The 15,783-nt window shown below is 43.1% G+C and overlaps 1 protein-coding gene across 1 annotated transcript; it reads right to left on the bottom strand.

Moving 5' to 3' along the window:
* Positions 1-3,385: 3,385 nt before the first annotated feature.
* On the bottom strand, positions 3,386-15,447 carry EPCAM (epithelial cell adhesion molecule). Its single transcript, XM_045787938.2, has 9 exons — positions 15,161-15,447; positions 12,642-12,749; positions 12,133-12,373; positions 10,880-10,945; positions 9,383-9,446; positions 8,286-8,387; positions 7,310-7,510; positions 5,378-5,422; positions 3,386-3,834 (listed from the first exon to the last, which is right to left on the bottom strand). Exons 1-9 carry the CDS (start codon positions 15,234-15,236, stop codon positions 3,793-3,795), a joined length of 945 nt encoding a protein of 314 aa, XP_045643894.1. The 5' UTR covers positions 15,237-15,447; the 3' UTR covers positions 3,386-3,792.
* Between the last annotated feature and the right edge of the window lie 336 nt (positions 15,448-15,783).

The raw sequence follows: 15,783 nt of genomic DNA, 5'->3' as shown, positions 1-15,783 counted from the left end.
GAGATAGAGACAGCCAGCGAGAGAGGGAACACAAGCAGGGGGAGCGGGAGAGGAAGAAGCAGGCTCATAGCGGAGGAGCCTGATGTGGGGCTCGATCCCATAACGCCGGAATCACGCCCTGAGCTGAAGGCAGACGCTTAACCGCTGTGCCACCCAGGCGCCCCAGACATTTATTTTTTTGAAGACATACAGATGGCCAACAGACATAGGAAATGATACTCAGCATCACTCATCATCAGAGAAATGCAAATCAAAACAGTCAGATATCACCTCACACAGAATGGCTAAAATAAAAAACACAAGAAATGGGGTATCTGGCTGGCTCAGTCAGAAGAGCGTGAGGCTCTGGATCTCAGAGTTGTGAGTTTGAGCCCCATGTTTGGTGTGCAGATTACATAAAGAGTACATTTATTGTGATGAGCAGAGTAATGTACAGAATTATAGTACACCTGAAACTAATATAACACTGTAAAGGAACTATATTGGAATTAAAATAAAATTTCAAAAAATTTAAAGTTTGGTAAGAAAGGAGGGAAAAAGGAATGGTAGCCTGTTAGGGAGGTCAGTGGGAATTTTTTGTTGTTGTTGAAGATTTTATTTATTCGACAGAGATGGAGACAGACAGCCAGCGAGAGAGGGAACACAAGCAGGGGGAGTGGGAGAGGAAGAAGCAGGCTCCCAGCAGAGGAGCCTGATGTGGGGCTCGATCCCAGAACGCCGGGATCACGCCCTGAGCTGAAGGCAGACGCTTAACCGCTGTGCCACCCAGGCGCCTCCCAGTGGGAATTTTTAGAGGAGTTTGGAGGCATGTTTTAGGATGATGGAAAAGAGTTGTGAAATTATGTTGTATCTATCAGAAGTGTTGTATATGTGGAGGACAAACTTTACCCTCTTAGGTTCAGTTTTGGGAGTCTGTGAATTAAATTGACAGAGGCAGATTAACAGAAGAAAAGGCACAGTTGTTAATACTACTATATGCATAGGAGTAGAAAATCCTGAGAACATCAGTATTTCAGAGTCCGTGGAAGAGGAAAACAACCAGGGCAGACTAATGGCAGTTATGCCAAAGAAGAAAATCTGTTAACAACATACTAGGGTAGGAAATGGGAGAGTCATCGTGGTGATAAGCTATGGAGAGATCACATGATTACGCACTGGGGGAAAGGGGCCATTGGCAATTAGTAGGTCAGTGTTGTCTTTAGAAGCGTGGATTCGGAAGAGATAGGACAGAAACTTGAGGGCATGGAGTTGAAGAACGTGTCATTATCGATTTATTGCCTCTTCACTGTAAATTCACTCTTTTCGCCTGCGCGGCAAAAACGTACCTGAAGCTTTGTCAGTAGAGGGCGCAGGACAGACGGCGCAAGAGAAAAGGGTGGTTAGCTCCCCTTGCAACACCTGGTATTTCCCCAGGGCACAGCACCCGGGGCTTCTGCAGCACAGGGCTGCTCCTGCAGGGGACAGCAGCCAGCAGCTACCTGCTCCCGCACCCAAATTACAAAAGGCAGCTTTATGGAGGGCCTTTGCTTTCTGGTAGGACACCTTCTTATGAATAGATTTTCCCCAGCACCCTAGAGCAGGGGTCAACAAACTTTTTCCTTAAAGGACCAGAATGAGTATTTTAGGTTGTGCCAGCCATTGGGTCTGACACGGCTCAACTCTTTTGCTATAGAGAACAGCCACACACAATACACGAATGTAGCTGTGCTCCAACAGAACCTTATTAACAGACACTGACATTTTTATTTCATGTAACTTTCACATACCAGGGAACATTCTTTTCAAATATTTAAAATGCAAAAGCCATTCTTACCTCCCAGACTATGTAAAAACAGATGGTGGGCCAGGCTGCAGGCCGGAGTTTGAGGACTCCTGTCCTAGAGGGCAGTTTTCAGTACGTCCCTCCAGCGCAGCCTCACAGCAACTTCCCTGCTCTTCAGAGAGCTGCCCTGCCCTCCCACAAGGTCTGGATCTCGGCCCAGGGAGTGGGGCTTAGGGGCAAGTAGAGCTCTTCTTTGGGAGCTCTCTTAGCCCTGGGGGTAATGACTGCTCACTATCCACTATTTGCATTTTAATGTTCTCCTTACTTTCTGCTAGCTGTATCCATTTCTATTGCTACAAAGCAAATCACCACAAACGTAGCAACTGAAGACTATAAACCTTTATTACTCGGTTTCCATGGGTCAGGAGTCTAGGCATCACATAAGTGGATTCTTTTCTCAGGGTCTCAAGACTGCGGTGATGTTGACCAGGGCTGTGATCTCACCTGGAGCGGAGGTCCTCTTCCAAGCTCACTCGTTCCTGGCAGAATTCAGTTGTCGAGGTTGTGGGACTGAGGTTCTCTCCTCAGCCTGCTGTTTCCTGATAGGTGACCCTCTCCGCAACATGGCAGTTTAAGGCTACCGGGGGAACACAACTACAGTTTCTACTTGTCTCCTACCTTGGGGCACTCTTTTGTAATCTCCCTTTTAATTCAGTCAAGTTATTAGGGATCTTAATCACATCTACATCTAAAATCTCCTGGCCTGGGGCGCCTGGGTGGCACAGCGGTTAAAGCGTCTGCCTTCGGCTCAGGGCGTGATCCCGGCGTTGTGGGATCGAGCCCCATATCAGGCTCCTCCGCTATGAGCCTGCTTCTTCCTCTCCCACTCCCCCTGCTTGTGTTCCCTCTCTCGCTGGCTGTCTCTATCTCTGTCAAATAAATAAATAAAATCTTTAATAAATAAATAAATAAATAAATAAATAAATAAATAAATAAATAAATAAAATCTCCTGGCCTTTGCCATGAAATGTAACTTAATCTTGAGAGTGGCAGTTCATCATATTCACGGGCCCTACCCACACTTTGGGGGGTGGGCTGGGCATATACATCAGAGGTCAGAAATCTTGAGGGCCATCCTAGAATTCCGCCTACTACAGAGGGATGAAAATCTTTGTTCAGTCCAGCTTTCATATTTTCTTTAATGTTCTTTTCATAGTGTTTTAAAAAATTTCCCATTGAAAGCAAAATACTTCAGGATGCTTTAACTTCATATAAAATGTGTTTGTACTATAATTACTCATTACGTAAGATGTCAAATGACTGGTGCTTTATTTCAACCAAGCATAGCATTCATGATTTACAACACTCTCCATCAATTCTGCCCCAATGCATGTTTGCCAAAGTGCTGATTTGTTTAAAATTTAGATTCACTCAGAATACAACTGTTTGATTTTCCTGTTAGAAGTTACATTATTATAGGTTATACATTTTGTATCAAATACACATGATTATAAGTAATCATACAAAACCCTAATTTGTGGCTAGCATTCGGAGCATTTCTCAATCTGTTATCTTATGTGTATACTAAGAAATTTGATTCAATGATTCAAGTAAAGTTAGGAATTTCAGTTTTAAAATATTTTATTTCAGTTTGTAAAAAAAAAAGTTTATATGTACAAGACTCGAAGTCAATAGAAAGGCAGCTTTCAATCACAAATGGATGAGACAGTAGTCATTCAAACTCCACTGAAGAATATCTAAGTACACACCTCAATGTCAGGCATGAACAACTTTACCTATGCAGTCCAAGCTCTGGATTTCATATCAGATCTACAAAGACAGGACTCTCTGGTCAGATTTTAAGATTGGTAAAGTCAATTTGAAGCTGCTTACAGAGTACAGGTTTCACTATTACAAACAGAAGATGTCAACTAACAAAAGAGTAGTCCTCAAGGATCTCTTTGTCTCATGCTCATACACTTGTAATCTGCTAATTTCCCTTCTTGTAGTTACTCTTCAAATTATGGTCATTAAGCATTGAGTTCCCTATGCATCTCACCCATCTCCTTTATCTGAAATAGAAGAAAATGAGAAAAAAAATTTTAAATAATTGCCCAACCTTTTGTTCATCCTGAAAATAGGTTTTTTTTTTTTTTTTTTTTTAAGGAAATCAAGATAATTCTCTCCCACATTTATGAGCCTTATGGGGGGGGGGGGGGAGTACTACAAGGAAGCACATACTGAATGCATGGCCCAAACTGCTATTTGGAGGTTAAGATGGCCAAAGTGATGGGGCAAGTAGCGGGTGAGCCAGATCCGTAAGAATGGATAAGGGCTTTATTAAATGTATGCTATTTTTACATCCAGTAAGAATCAATCTATTTTCTATTATCAATCTTTTAATTTTACAGATGAGGAAACTGAAGTTCAGAATTAAGTGACTTGTCCCAGATCACACAATTAGTTACAGGCAGAACGGAGACAAGGTGATGGAAACTACTACTGCTGGCAAACATTCTACTATGTGGCATACACGGGACCAATACTTTATGCAGACTACTTTGTTTAATCCTTACAACGGCTCTGTAGTATTATCCCCGTTTACAGACAAGGAAACATGGAGGCTTAAAGTAACTGCCTACCCAGCTAACAAGTGGTCAAACCCGCGTTATATTGCTCTTAACTGCTGCGGGACACTGTCATCCCACCTTTCTGTTAATGATTCAGCTCGGGAGTCTGTCCCAAAACCTGTGGTCACCAAACCAATTAAGCCAGATGATCGACTATGGTATGGGGGAAAATGTTACAACTAGACTGTTTTAAATATTCTTTTACATTTCTGTGTTTCTCGGTAAAATATTAGTAAAAAGTACATTTACAATTACAAATAAATGCATAAATAGGTCGAATTGGTGGGTATACTGAAAATGTTGTTGACAGGGCTCAGGAACAAGTGCGTTTCACACCCAGTTCCCAGTGACTGCCACACTAACCATCTGACAGTTGGTCTCCACACTGAAGTACGTGACTAGCACCAACGGTTTCAGGAGGACGTAAACCAAGGTCTTTTTTAATGATTATTTCACTGGCATAGAGACAGTACATGGAGTGTCTCTAACAATCCATGGAGTTCGCCTCTAAAAGATTCCACTGAAAGTTGATGCTTCATCGAACAAAAATTGTAGGCTTCCTATCCCACTACTCTTCGAGGCAGAACTCAGTATCAGCTGGTCTGCTGTAGAACTCATGCAAGAGAACGTAAGTAAGGGGCGCCTGGGTGGCTCAGCTGGTTAAGCGTCTGCCTTTGGCTCAGGTCATGATCTCAGGGTCCTGGGATCCAGTCCCGCATCCTCTCTCCCCTCAGCAGGGAGTCTGCTTGCCCCTCTGCGCCCCCCCCCACTTGTGCTTGGCTCTCTCAATAAATAAAATCTTAAAACAACAACAAAATAAGGGAATGTAAGTAAGGGAGCATTGAAAGACAGTCCCTAGGACCCTAAGGACCATACTATAAAGGGGCTCCAGTATAACTGAGTCCTATCGGGGTCTAGGAAGTTACAGTGATTATCAGGAGTAGGATTTTTTTAAAAGGGGCTTTTTATAAAGTAATCCACTTACCTCGGCCTTCTCATACTTTGCCAATCTATTCTTTCTGGAAATAACCTGAATGGAAGAAAAATGATTACTATTTTAGGACTGCTATGCAAAGAAAAAGTTGATCTAAATTGACACATAAATGCTTTTAATGGACGTAATTCCTATCTGAACAAATTTAACTTAAAAATCTATCCACAGACATTATTTCTTAAATTAAAATTTCCCTACTAAACTAAAAAGAAAAAAAAAAAAAGCCTGTACTTATCATGAGGTGCACTGAGTAATGTATAGAATTAATGAATCATTATGTTGTACACCTGCAACTAATATAACTCTGTATATTCTATTTCAAGAAAAAAGAAAATTAAAAAAAACTTTCAAGACCTCCTTCCCCCCTGAATCAAAATCTTTTGGAACAAAAACAAAAAAGCCACAACCAGTGAAACAAACCAAAAACTGCACTGAGAAAACCATGAATAATCTTTAATAAAATCTAACAGCCTGGTATGCATTCTTCCAGATTTTGTTCCATCCTCACAGAAATATACACAAAGACCAATGTGCATGAGTTTGGGGAAGGGGGGGCAGTCTAAAAAAATGGGATCATACAATATCATTTCTCTCTTTGCACAGCCTGTATCAACATCATAGGAGCCTTTCCAGATCAAAAGCTATAGATTATACTCATTCTTTTAATAACTTGACTCCATACCATGAATACTCCACCACCTACTCATCCGTTCTCCCACAGATGTACACAAAAGCTGTTTCCAGATTCATCCTTACTAGCAACACCACAATACATAACCTTGACCATGCTTCCGAGGTATCTGTGCTTGTTTCTAAAGCACAAGTAGATTTCGGTGACTCTCTCATGCGTGTATTTCCCAACTGGATTTCTCCTGTAAATCATCTACCCATGCCTTTTGTTATTCTTTAATTTTCTCATCAATTTGTAAGAACTCATTGTATGTTATGCATAACCACCTTTTTTGTTTTGTGCATCATGGAGATTTTCCCCCAGCTGATCACTGACATTTTTCACTTTCCAGTATCTTTGCCATACAAAATGTTTAATTTCAATTCCGTCAAATATGTATCTTTTTATTCATGGATTCCAGATTTCTTGCCTTACTTGGCTCCCTTTACCACAAGGTTGTACAAACATTTCCAAAATTAATTGAGACTTGTTCTAATTTTTTAACATTTTTAACTATAATCCATCTGGAATTGGGGCTTGAACATAGGCGCGCTGCTCCATAAAGTGCCATTCACACAGGTGGGCAATACGGCCCACCGCGGCGCAGTGAAATAGGAGTTCGACATTGTTTTTCTTCCAGATGGAGAGCGAAGTATAATTCCATTGAACCGAAAATCTAAGTTCCCACATACCCTCAAACCTATTTCCGAATTCGGCTACGTTGTTAAGATTTCCTAATGCTGGAACATCCTTACGTTTCTAGAATAAACCCTGTCTGCTCAGGTGGTACCTTCTGCTGGAGCACTGCTAAAGTCAATCTGCGAATCTTTTGTTTAGAATTGCTCTTCCGATTTACCACTTTCAATCCTTTCCATGCTAACGTTAATTGGGTTCTGTTGTTGCGGTTCTCTGAACAGTTTGGGAGTTCAAGGGTTTTGCACTGGCCCTGGCAGGACTGTTGGTAGTGAGAGAACTGAAGGACATTTGTTGCCTGATGGCCATGTAACTGACCTGTGGGGGCTCGGCTATGAGCTTTTCTCAGATTAGTATGCTTTCTTGCTTCAGAAAGTGATTATTTTATTAAAAAAAAAAAAAGGACCAGATGCAAAAGATTCGTTCACTATACAGAATTATAAAAAATGAAGCTTTTGTTTCATTAATATGTTCCAGAACATGGATGTAGCTGTCTCATGCTGTCTCCTTTTCTTGAAAGAATATGCCCTTAAGGGAAAGTTGACTTGTTCTATACTCACCAGCACAACGATTCCAGCAATAACTGCTAGGGTCACAACCACAATGACAGCAATAATACCGGCTTGCAGACCCTGCATTGAAAACTCAGGTGGTTTTTCATCAACATAGTAAATTGCAGTTCGACCGGGATCCAGATCCAATTGTTCCCCATTTACTCTGAGGTCCATTCTATTGGAATGGAACAAGGATTCGTCTTTAACCTGTATTGAAAAGGAGAAAAGCAATTTAAAATATTTAATGAAACCCACCACAGGGATGCCTGGGTGGCTCAGGTCGTGATCCCAGAGTCCTGGGATGGAGTCCCCCCATCACGGTCCTTGCTCAGCGGGGAGCCTGCCTCTCCCCCTGCTTGTGCTGTGACAAATAAATAAAATCTTAACAAAAAAACAAAAACAAAACAAAACAAAACAACCCACCACGGCCACATAGAATTACTTGTCAATTATACACTGAAAAAACCGTTACCAAGATCTTTGTGGTTTCATCCTTCCTCCCTTCCCATTCCCCACCCCCCAGGCCAGTTTATTTTGAAGCAAATCCCAGTTCTCATCAGAAAATGGCTCACTAGAATATATTAAAGTTTATTTTTTTTTAATGGTAATACATTAAAGCAGAAACGAATTTGAAATCATACTAGTTACACAGCACTTCTTACATAACTTCTTGTTCATGGACATTAAAACGGAGAAGGCTCTACACACAAACTATCAAGGATGCACTACGTAAGAATTACGAGAGAAAATATTCTAGGTAAAAGAATTTGAAAAAAGGCATAAACATACAACAAACAGGTCAGAAAAGTATGTGAGAAATATGGAGGGGTGAGGACAAAGTTAACCGCAGCGCAAGAACCACTTGAGAGACAGAGGTGTGGATGACGTGTGAGTGGAGAAAAAGATGATGAAAGATCTTAAATCCTTTGAGGCATGACAGAAACATTTCTAAACACAGGAATAAAACGAAGATTATACTCACATCTTTTTCAAAATAGTAAGCCACGTCAGCTATGTCCACATCATTCTGAGTTTTCTGAGATGAATTTTGCATCAGATCAATAGTGATAAGATCATTTTCATACTGGGAGAAAATAAAAAATACAAATTAATATCAATATAGCCAAAATCATGTAAAAATATCATGGTTCGAAAATCGGAATATTCAGTTTTTGATTTTCTGTAACCTACATTTGTCAGTGTTCCTTTCCATTAGTAGGTAACTGTAATTTACAAATCCTTGGGAGGTTTTAAAATCTATTTTCTTTTCAAGAGTATTTTCTTCCCTTGAAAAAAAATGTAAAACAAGATATTAAAGTATCTTATTTGAGGGTGTCTGGGTGGCTCAGTCAGGTAAGCGCCTGCCTTCAGCTCAGGTCATGATCCCAGGGTCCTGGGGTCGAGCCCCACTTTGGGTTCCCTGCTCAGTGGGAAGCCTGCTTCTCCCTCCGTGCTCGCTGCACTCCTCTCGCGCTCTTTCAAATAAACAAATAAAATCTTTAAAAAAATAAAAAAAATAAAAATAAAATGCTAAAGAAATGCAATCCAAAATGCAGTATGCATTTACTATGTTCTGCTTTTAAGGAACAAAAAAGCATAGTCCCTCCTGTCCTTAAAAATGACATAAATTTTGGGGGCGCCTGAGTGGCTCAGTCATTAAGTGTCTGCCTTCACCCCAGGGCGTGATCCCAGGGTCTTGGGATCGAGCCCCAAATCGAGCTACCTGCTCCGCTGAGAGCCTGCTTCTTCCTCTCCCACTCCCCCTACTTGTGTTCCCTCTCTCGCTGGCTGTCAAATAAATAAAATCTTGGGGGAAAAAAAAAAAACAAATTTTCTGCCTTGAAAAAGTTCCATCACATTCTTCAAGTATTTTTCAACCAGAGATACAACACTTTACTTAAGGGTAAAACTGAGGTTTTCAAAGGCTATGGAAGGAAAACAGGAAATTTGAATTATTAAGCGTCCAGGGTTTAAACTGTTATTCAAATGCAATTTAACCACTACTGAAAGTCATACCCAAAACCATTCTATCCCACTAACTTTCTGCTAAAGCTCATTTACTAAAAACAAAAATCTTACCAGAATATTTGTGATGTATTTAGGATCCAGCTGATAACGAGTTGTGATTGCATCCTTCAGCGCACTGTAAATAAAGATCTGTGTTCTTAAAAAAGTGTACTACACAACATTAAGAAGCACTATTGTTTTTAAAGAGCACTACTTTTTAACTAAGCGGGTAGTTCAAGCTCTAGAACTGTCATTAATCAAACTTGTTTTAAAAATGTTATGCCACTTTGCAACTATCATAACTGATTCAGGCTAGAATCATCCATCCATTGATGCTAAAACTGTTGAGTTCTAGTTTGATTAGAAACAGGATATTCATACGGGATCCCAGTATCTGCCCACAGATTATATTTATTAATTACAAAAAGTTGAGGCACCCTGGGTGGCTCAGTCGGTCAAACGTCTGCCTTCAGCTCAGGTCACGCTCCCAGGGTCCTGGGATTGACCCCTGTGTGGGGCTTCCCGCTCAGCGGGGAGTCTGCTTCTCCCTCCCCCTGCTTGTGGACTCTTTCTCTTTCTCAAATAAATAAAATCTTTTTTAAAAATTAAAGAAATTAAAAGAAATTATTACCAAGAGGTAACCAGTAACTCTCCATTACAAACCTGATAGGTATCCCCTTAGCCACAGTTAACATCACTAACAAAAGGACAAGACATCATACGCTTCCTGATGGGAGGTACTGAGAAGGACATACGATCACTTATGTAGTTTTTCTGTCAAAAATGCTTAACTTGGATTCAATTATGAGAAAACATCAGGTAAATTCAAATCTGAGGGACATTCTGTGAAATAATTTGCCTATACTCTCCAAAAATACTATCATGAAGAACCAAGAAAGGCCAAGACAGTGTTCCATATTAAGAGAGACGAAAACATCACAACCAGATGCAATACATGATCTCAGATTGGGTTCTGGGTGAAAAGGGAAAAAAAAATAACCATAAAGATCAACATTGGGAAAACTGGCACAATATGGTGTAACATTAAATTTCCTGAATTTGGTAACTGTAAAGTAGTTATATAACAGAGTGCCTTTTGGGGAGCCTGGCTGGCTCAGCTGGCAGAGCACAGGGCTCTTATCTTGGGGTCGTGAGTTCAAGTCCCACGCTGGGCACAGAGATTACAAGAAAGAGAATGGAAAACAAAACAAAACAAGAGTGCCTTTTATTCCTAGGAAAAGGTACACTAGTATTTAGGGGTAGAGGGGCACGATGTCTACAACTTGCTCTCCAATAGTTCTGGGGAAAATACCTACACTTGTTGAGGTAGATATAGAAAGTATACCCAAGACACATAGGAAATGGGGCAAAATGTTCATTGGTGGAAGAGAACTACAGGAAATCTGTACTATTCTTGCAACTCTATTTCAAAATAAGGTTAAAACATTATAGTATCTCATTTTTTCATAAATATAAAGCAGCATTAAGACGTGTTTTAGTTTTTCTAATGAATTAGAATGAAGACCTGAGTACCAACTGTGCAAATATAATGCCCTTAACAGTACGTACGTTTTCAAACTTTCCATATCATAAGGTGTTTCTCTTGTTTTGTGCTTTAGTTCAATGATGATCCAGCTGTAAAGTAAAAAGACAGTATTTAATGATTAACTATAACAACTCAGCCTTTTGTAGTATTTTCCTAATAAGCCAATAGCAAAATTCCCAAGTGGAACTACAGTACAATCAACAGAAAAGGATTTATGCAATAGATTCGCACTTCCAATCTTCCTCGGCCCCCACACATTGCTCATAGAGCACTCATCCAGGTCAACCTTTCGAACAGGTCAACCTCTGGCTTTGGGCCCCCATACTCAAGGCCATGCAAAACCAAGGCTTAGCTGGTCGTGCTGGGCTACACTCAAGGGAAGAGACAAAAAGGCACTGAGAGCAGCAGAGAAAAGTGACCGCGAAGCCCCGGAAGACCAAAGGAGAGAGTGCCTGCCTTGGTCTGGATAACTTTCCAGCTCTAGTCACTTTTAATAAAACCTCTTTTGCTTAAGCTAGCTTGAGTGTGTTTCTGTTCCTTTTTACTATATAAATCTGAGGCAACCATACCTCGGTTTTATTTTATTACTTTAACTTTTATTTAAATTCTAGTTAGTTAACATACAGTGCAATACTGGTTTCAGGAGTAACCATACCTCATTTTATTTTATTTTTTTTTAAGATTTTACTTATTTATTTGACAGATAGAGACAGCCAGCGAGAGAGGGAACACCAGCAGGGGGAGTGGGAGAGGAAGAAGCAGGCTCCCAGCGGAGGAGCCTGATGTGGGGCTCGATCCCAGAACGCCGGGATCACGCCCTGAGCCAAAGGCAGACGCTCAACCACTGAGCCACCCAGGTGCCCCCATACCTCATTTTAAAACACAATAAATGAGCAAATATATTAACAACTTAAATTTTTCATATACATTTAACACTAATCCAACTTTAAAATCTGACCAGTGTTAAGTAAAAATAGAAGAGGAAAACCATGTTTAGTATGCTACCACAAGGGAAAAAATTTTAAATAAGAAAAACATATTGCTAGTGAATTCATAAAATATCTCTGGAAGGTTCTATAACAAACTAGTGACATCAGTCTGTGGAGGTAAACTGGGTAGCCGCGGGGGGAGGGGGACAAAACGGAAGCTTTGCATTCTATCTCTTTCCTCTCTTTTGAATTCTAAATCACCAAATCATAGTATATATTCCAAAATAAATTTACTTAAACGAATCTGAAAAGCATGAACAACAAGGAATAAGGGCAGCCCAACTCACTAGGTCCTCACTCGTTCGGTGCAGGATATTTCAGCATCTTTATCCGTTCTTCGGACCCCCGCAGTGTTCACACACCAGCACGTGGCGGTGCCATTGCACTGCTTGGCTTTAAAGAGCCCCTTCTCATCACAGTCGGGATCATAGAGCCCATCATTATTCTGGAAAGCCCCCTCAGGTTTCACTCTTCTCCCAGACTTTGAGCTGGTCATTTCGGCCTTCATCACCAAACATTTGGTTGCCACTGAAAAGAAAGCTTAATGTCACACTGAAAAGTAACTGCAGTTTTATGCTTTAGGAAAAAAAATTTAATTTAACTCCAAACTCCCAGAGCCAAAGATTACTGCAGACTTACATGTTCCCACGTTCACTTTCTAAATTTCAAGAAGCTTCAGCTATGAGGTAACTTTGACAAAATAACGTGATTCAAATTTGAGCCCAAAAAACGCTTCCCGACTCGAGACACATTAGTTAAAGAAGAAAGTTAAAGGCAATGAGGATATTCTACTCACGTTTTGAGCAGATGACGGAATTCTGTGCGCCAAGCGAAGTACACTCGCACTGACCATACGTGTTCAAGGAGCAGTTTGTGGTCAGTTTGTAGTTTTCACAGACACATGCTACATGAAGTAAAAAACAAAATCCCATTTTAAAATGTGAATCTGACTATGAACTCTGGTGTCTCAACTAAATGATACTCTAACAATAATGCCTAAGTTACAGGTCCACAAAGCCTTAAAATGTTGTCTTTTTCGGCCGTAATTGGTTTTATTTTTCAGCTGTAATTTGAGTGGCTGATACTATGGTAAATAGTTTGTTTATATCACACAGACACATAGTCTAATTTGCATGCATTCCCATTTGACTTTTTTAAGCCAAGAATACAGCCCTCTCAACACCATTTTCAGCTTTGCCTCGATGATGATACCCCCAGTCTTAGGTACGGCTCCCTGGGTGCGGCTAGACAAACCCTTGCTTGTTAGCTACTGACTCTTTCCTGAAAATCCACAATTCCGATTCCAGGATCTGGAACAACCCACATTTCTTTCCTCCTCCCAGCCCATTTTCTTAAAAAGAAATGCTTGCTTTTGAGTTTAATGGTATCACAGTCAACCCTTGGACAATTTATCTTGGAAAAATTATACTTTCACATGAACTTGGGGGCACTTCTGTCTGTGGCCTTCCTAAACAAATTAAATCTTAGTACCAAACTTTCAAAGTGATATTACACAGCTTATCCTGGATATTAATACCAATTTAATAGTTCTATCTTTGGGCACCTGGGTGGCTCAGTCAGTTAAGCAACTGCCTTCGACTGGGATCGGGATCCCAGAGTCCTGGGATGGAGTCCCACATCAGGTTCCCAGTTTAGGGGAGTCTGCTTCTCCCTCTCCCTCTGCCCCTTCCTTCTCTCTCTCTCTCTCTCTCTCTCTCGCTTACTCCCTCTCAAATAAAACCTTAAAAAAAAAGTTATACCTTTGACTATCTCAAAAGTTCGTTTTAACTTCAAATTGGCAAGCCCCTCTAATTCCTTTTGTCTACCTAAGAGAACGCAATCATTAACAACAAAACCACTGTGACAAACCATCTTTTTTTTTATATTGCTCCTTCCTAACTCAAGTTGGTTTTAGTTATTCCCCGTTTAAGTTATAATTAATATGAACCACCTATATAATTCGTCCAGCACTAACCTCACTATTGGGATCACAGAAGGAGATAGTGGCTTTCTCTCAAGGAGTCAAAGCCTTATTCATCACTCTACTGTACCACAGCTCAAAAGCACCTTTTCGTGCCCATGGGATGTGAAATTTAAAACAGACCAATTAGGTACAGATTTTTCTGAACCGACAGCAACTATCATCACTTTAAAGCAATTTAAGATTAAGTACTCAGCCTTGGACTGGAGTTAGAAAAACAGGAGTTGATTAAACTGCATTATTTTGAAAGTGTAATGCATTAGGCCCATGCTCTGTTGGTGAAGGTTTCCTTTCCTGAAAGCTCTGGCCAACTGCCACTTTACTTCTGGCCACCATCTCACAAAAAAATCAACAAATGGCAGACAAGATATTTATTCCAATTAAGGAAACTGTGATCAAACCACATGTCCAATATGTGGAAAAGGGCGCGACCTTCCACACCAGAGATTGTTCTGTCACCACTGACATCGTGGTTTCCAAGACTAAAAGAAACGGAAAACTCTGGATGTTATGTGGGGGTAAAAACACACACACACAAGATACAAAACTGTTTCGCTTTAGGGCAATGTTTACAGCAATGTCTAAAAATATATATATACTGGGATTAATAATGGGATTCTCTTAAAGTGTTGGGATTGTGGGTTTGTTTTTCCTCTTTACAGATATCGATATTTCTGGGTTCCCTACAATAAACTTGGCATTACCTACACGATCCTTAAAAAAGAGTAAACACCCACACTCCCACGCCAGGTCGTGAAGGCCCAGGAGGACTTGCTCCCGCGCGCAGGTGCGCAGCGGCCCCGGCGGCCTCCCGGCAGCTACCTGTCCCCGCCCGAGACTCACATCCGGGGCCAGCCACAGGTGCCGAGGGGAGGGGCGGGCCAGCGATTGGTGGCCACCGACTCCCCTGCCGGCGGCTGCAAGTTTCCGCCCCACTAGGACCCCGCCAAGCGCGCGCCCGGGCCGGAGGACGTGGGCGCGCTCAGACGGCGTGCGGCACCCGCGCCGCCCAGGGCCCCCCTGGCCCCCCTGGCCCACTCCGAGGCCGAAAAGTCCCCGGACTTGGCCGCTCTGTTCCCTGCCTGCCCCCCGCCCCTGCTCGGGGCCATTATCCTGGAGAGCGGTGCACAGCGGCGAAGTGAGACGGCTCCCTCGCGGCCGTGCGAGCGGGAGCCTTCCCGCCGCCTCCCTCGCGCAGAGGGCCTGGGCTGCGTCAGCCCCGCGCGGTCCGCTCCAGACGGGAAAGCGTGGCCGGCCGCCCCTTGCCCACCATCTCGGTCTCGGATGCCGAGGGACGTCCCCGACCCGGCCAAGCCCACAACTCTGCTCCTTACCTTTCTGAGCCACGGCCACCGCCACGGTGGCAGCCGCGAACAGGAGCCCGAACGCGGGGACCTGGGAGCGCGCCATACTGCGCGCGCGTCGTCGAGAGGGGCGCGGGGCGGGCTGGGGGCTCGCGGGAAGGGGCGAGGCACGCGGAGGGAGCGGGGCGCCGGGAGCCCGCTGGCCGGCCGGGGACGCGAGGCCTGGGACGCGCGGGTCCGCGTCGGAAGGACGGCGGCGAGGTGCTGCCTGGCAGACGATGCGAGCTCGCCGAAGTACTGCGCACTCTGCGGGCGCGGCGGGGCGGAGCAGACCTGGCCGACTTGGCGGCCCCGCCTCCCGGGCCCTGCCCCAGGCTGCGCACCTTTGTCCGCAGGTCCCCGGCGTTGAGTCACCGACTGGGGGCGGGCGGGAGGAAGCAAGCGCCCCTCCCCCACACCTTTCGCGGCCGTTGGGGCGCCACCCCCTCCCCAGGTGTTCGCGGGCGGCGGCCAGCCCCGCCCGGCCGGCAGGTACTTCCTCCTGCGGCTGCCAGTTGGGGGCTGGAAGGGCGGTGGGCTGCGATCGTGACAGTTGGCAAGGACCCTTGGTGGCCACTGAGAAAAACTGAGTCTTCCTTTTACTAGAGGGAGTA

Source organism: Ursus americanus, chromosome 7 (genome assembly GCF_024610735.1).
Source record: "Ursus americanus isolate L20-20 chromosome 7, mUrsAme1.1.p, whole genome shotgun sequence".
Lineage (NCBI taxonomy): Eukaryota > Metazoa > Chordata > Mammalia > Carnivora > Ursidae > Ursus > Ursus americanus.
This window is presented reverse-complemented; position numbering and strand designations above follow the sequence as displayed.

Coding starts and splice junctions, on each gene's coding strand:
- EPCAM (XM_045787938.2), bottom strand. CDS start 15,236: ATGGCGCGCTCCCAGGTCCCCGCGTTCGGGCTCCTGTTCGCGGCTGCC. Junction 12,374..12,641: donor TTCCGTCATCTGCTCAAAAC/GTGAGTAGAATA, acceptor CTTTCTTTTCAG/TGGCAACCAAATGTTTGGTG. Junction 3,835..5,377: donor CAAAGTATGAGAAGGCCGAG/GTAAGTGGATTA, acceptor CTTCTATTTCAG/ATAAAGGAGATGGGTGAGAT.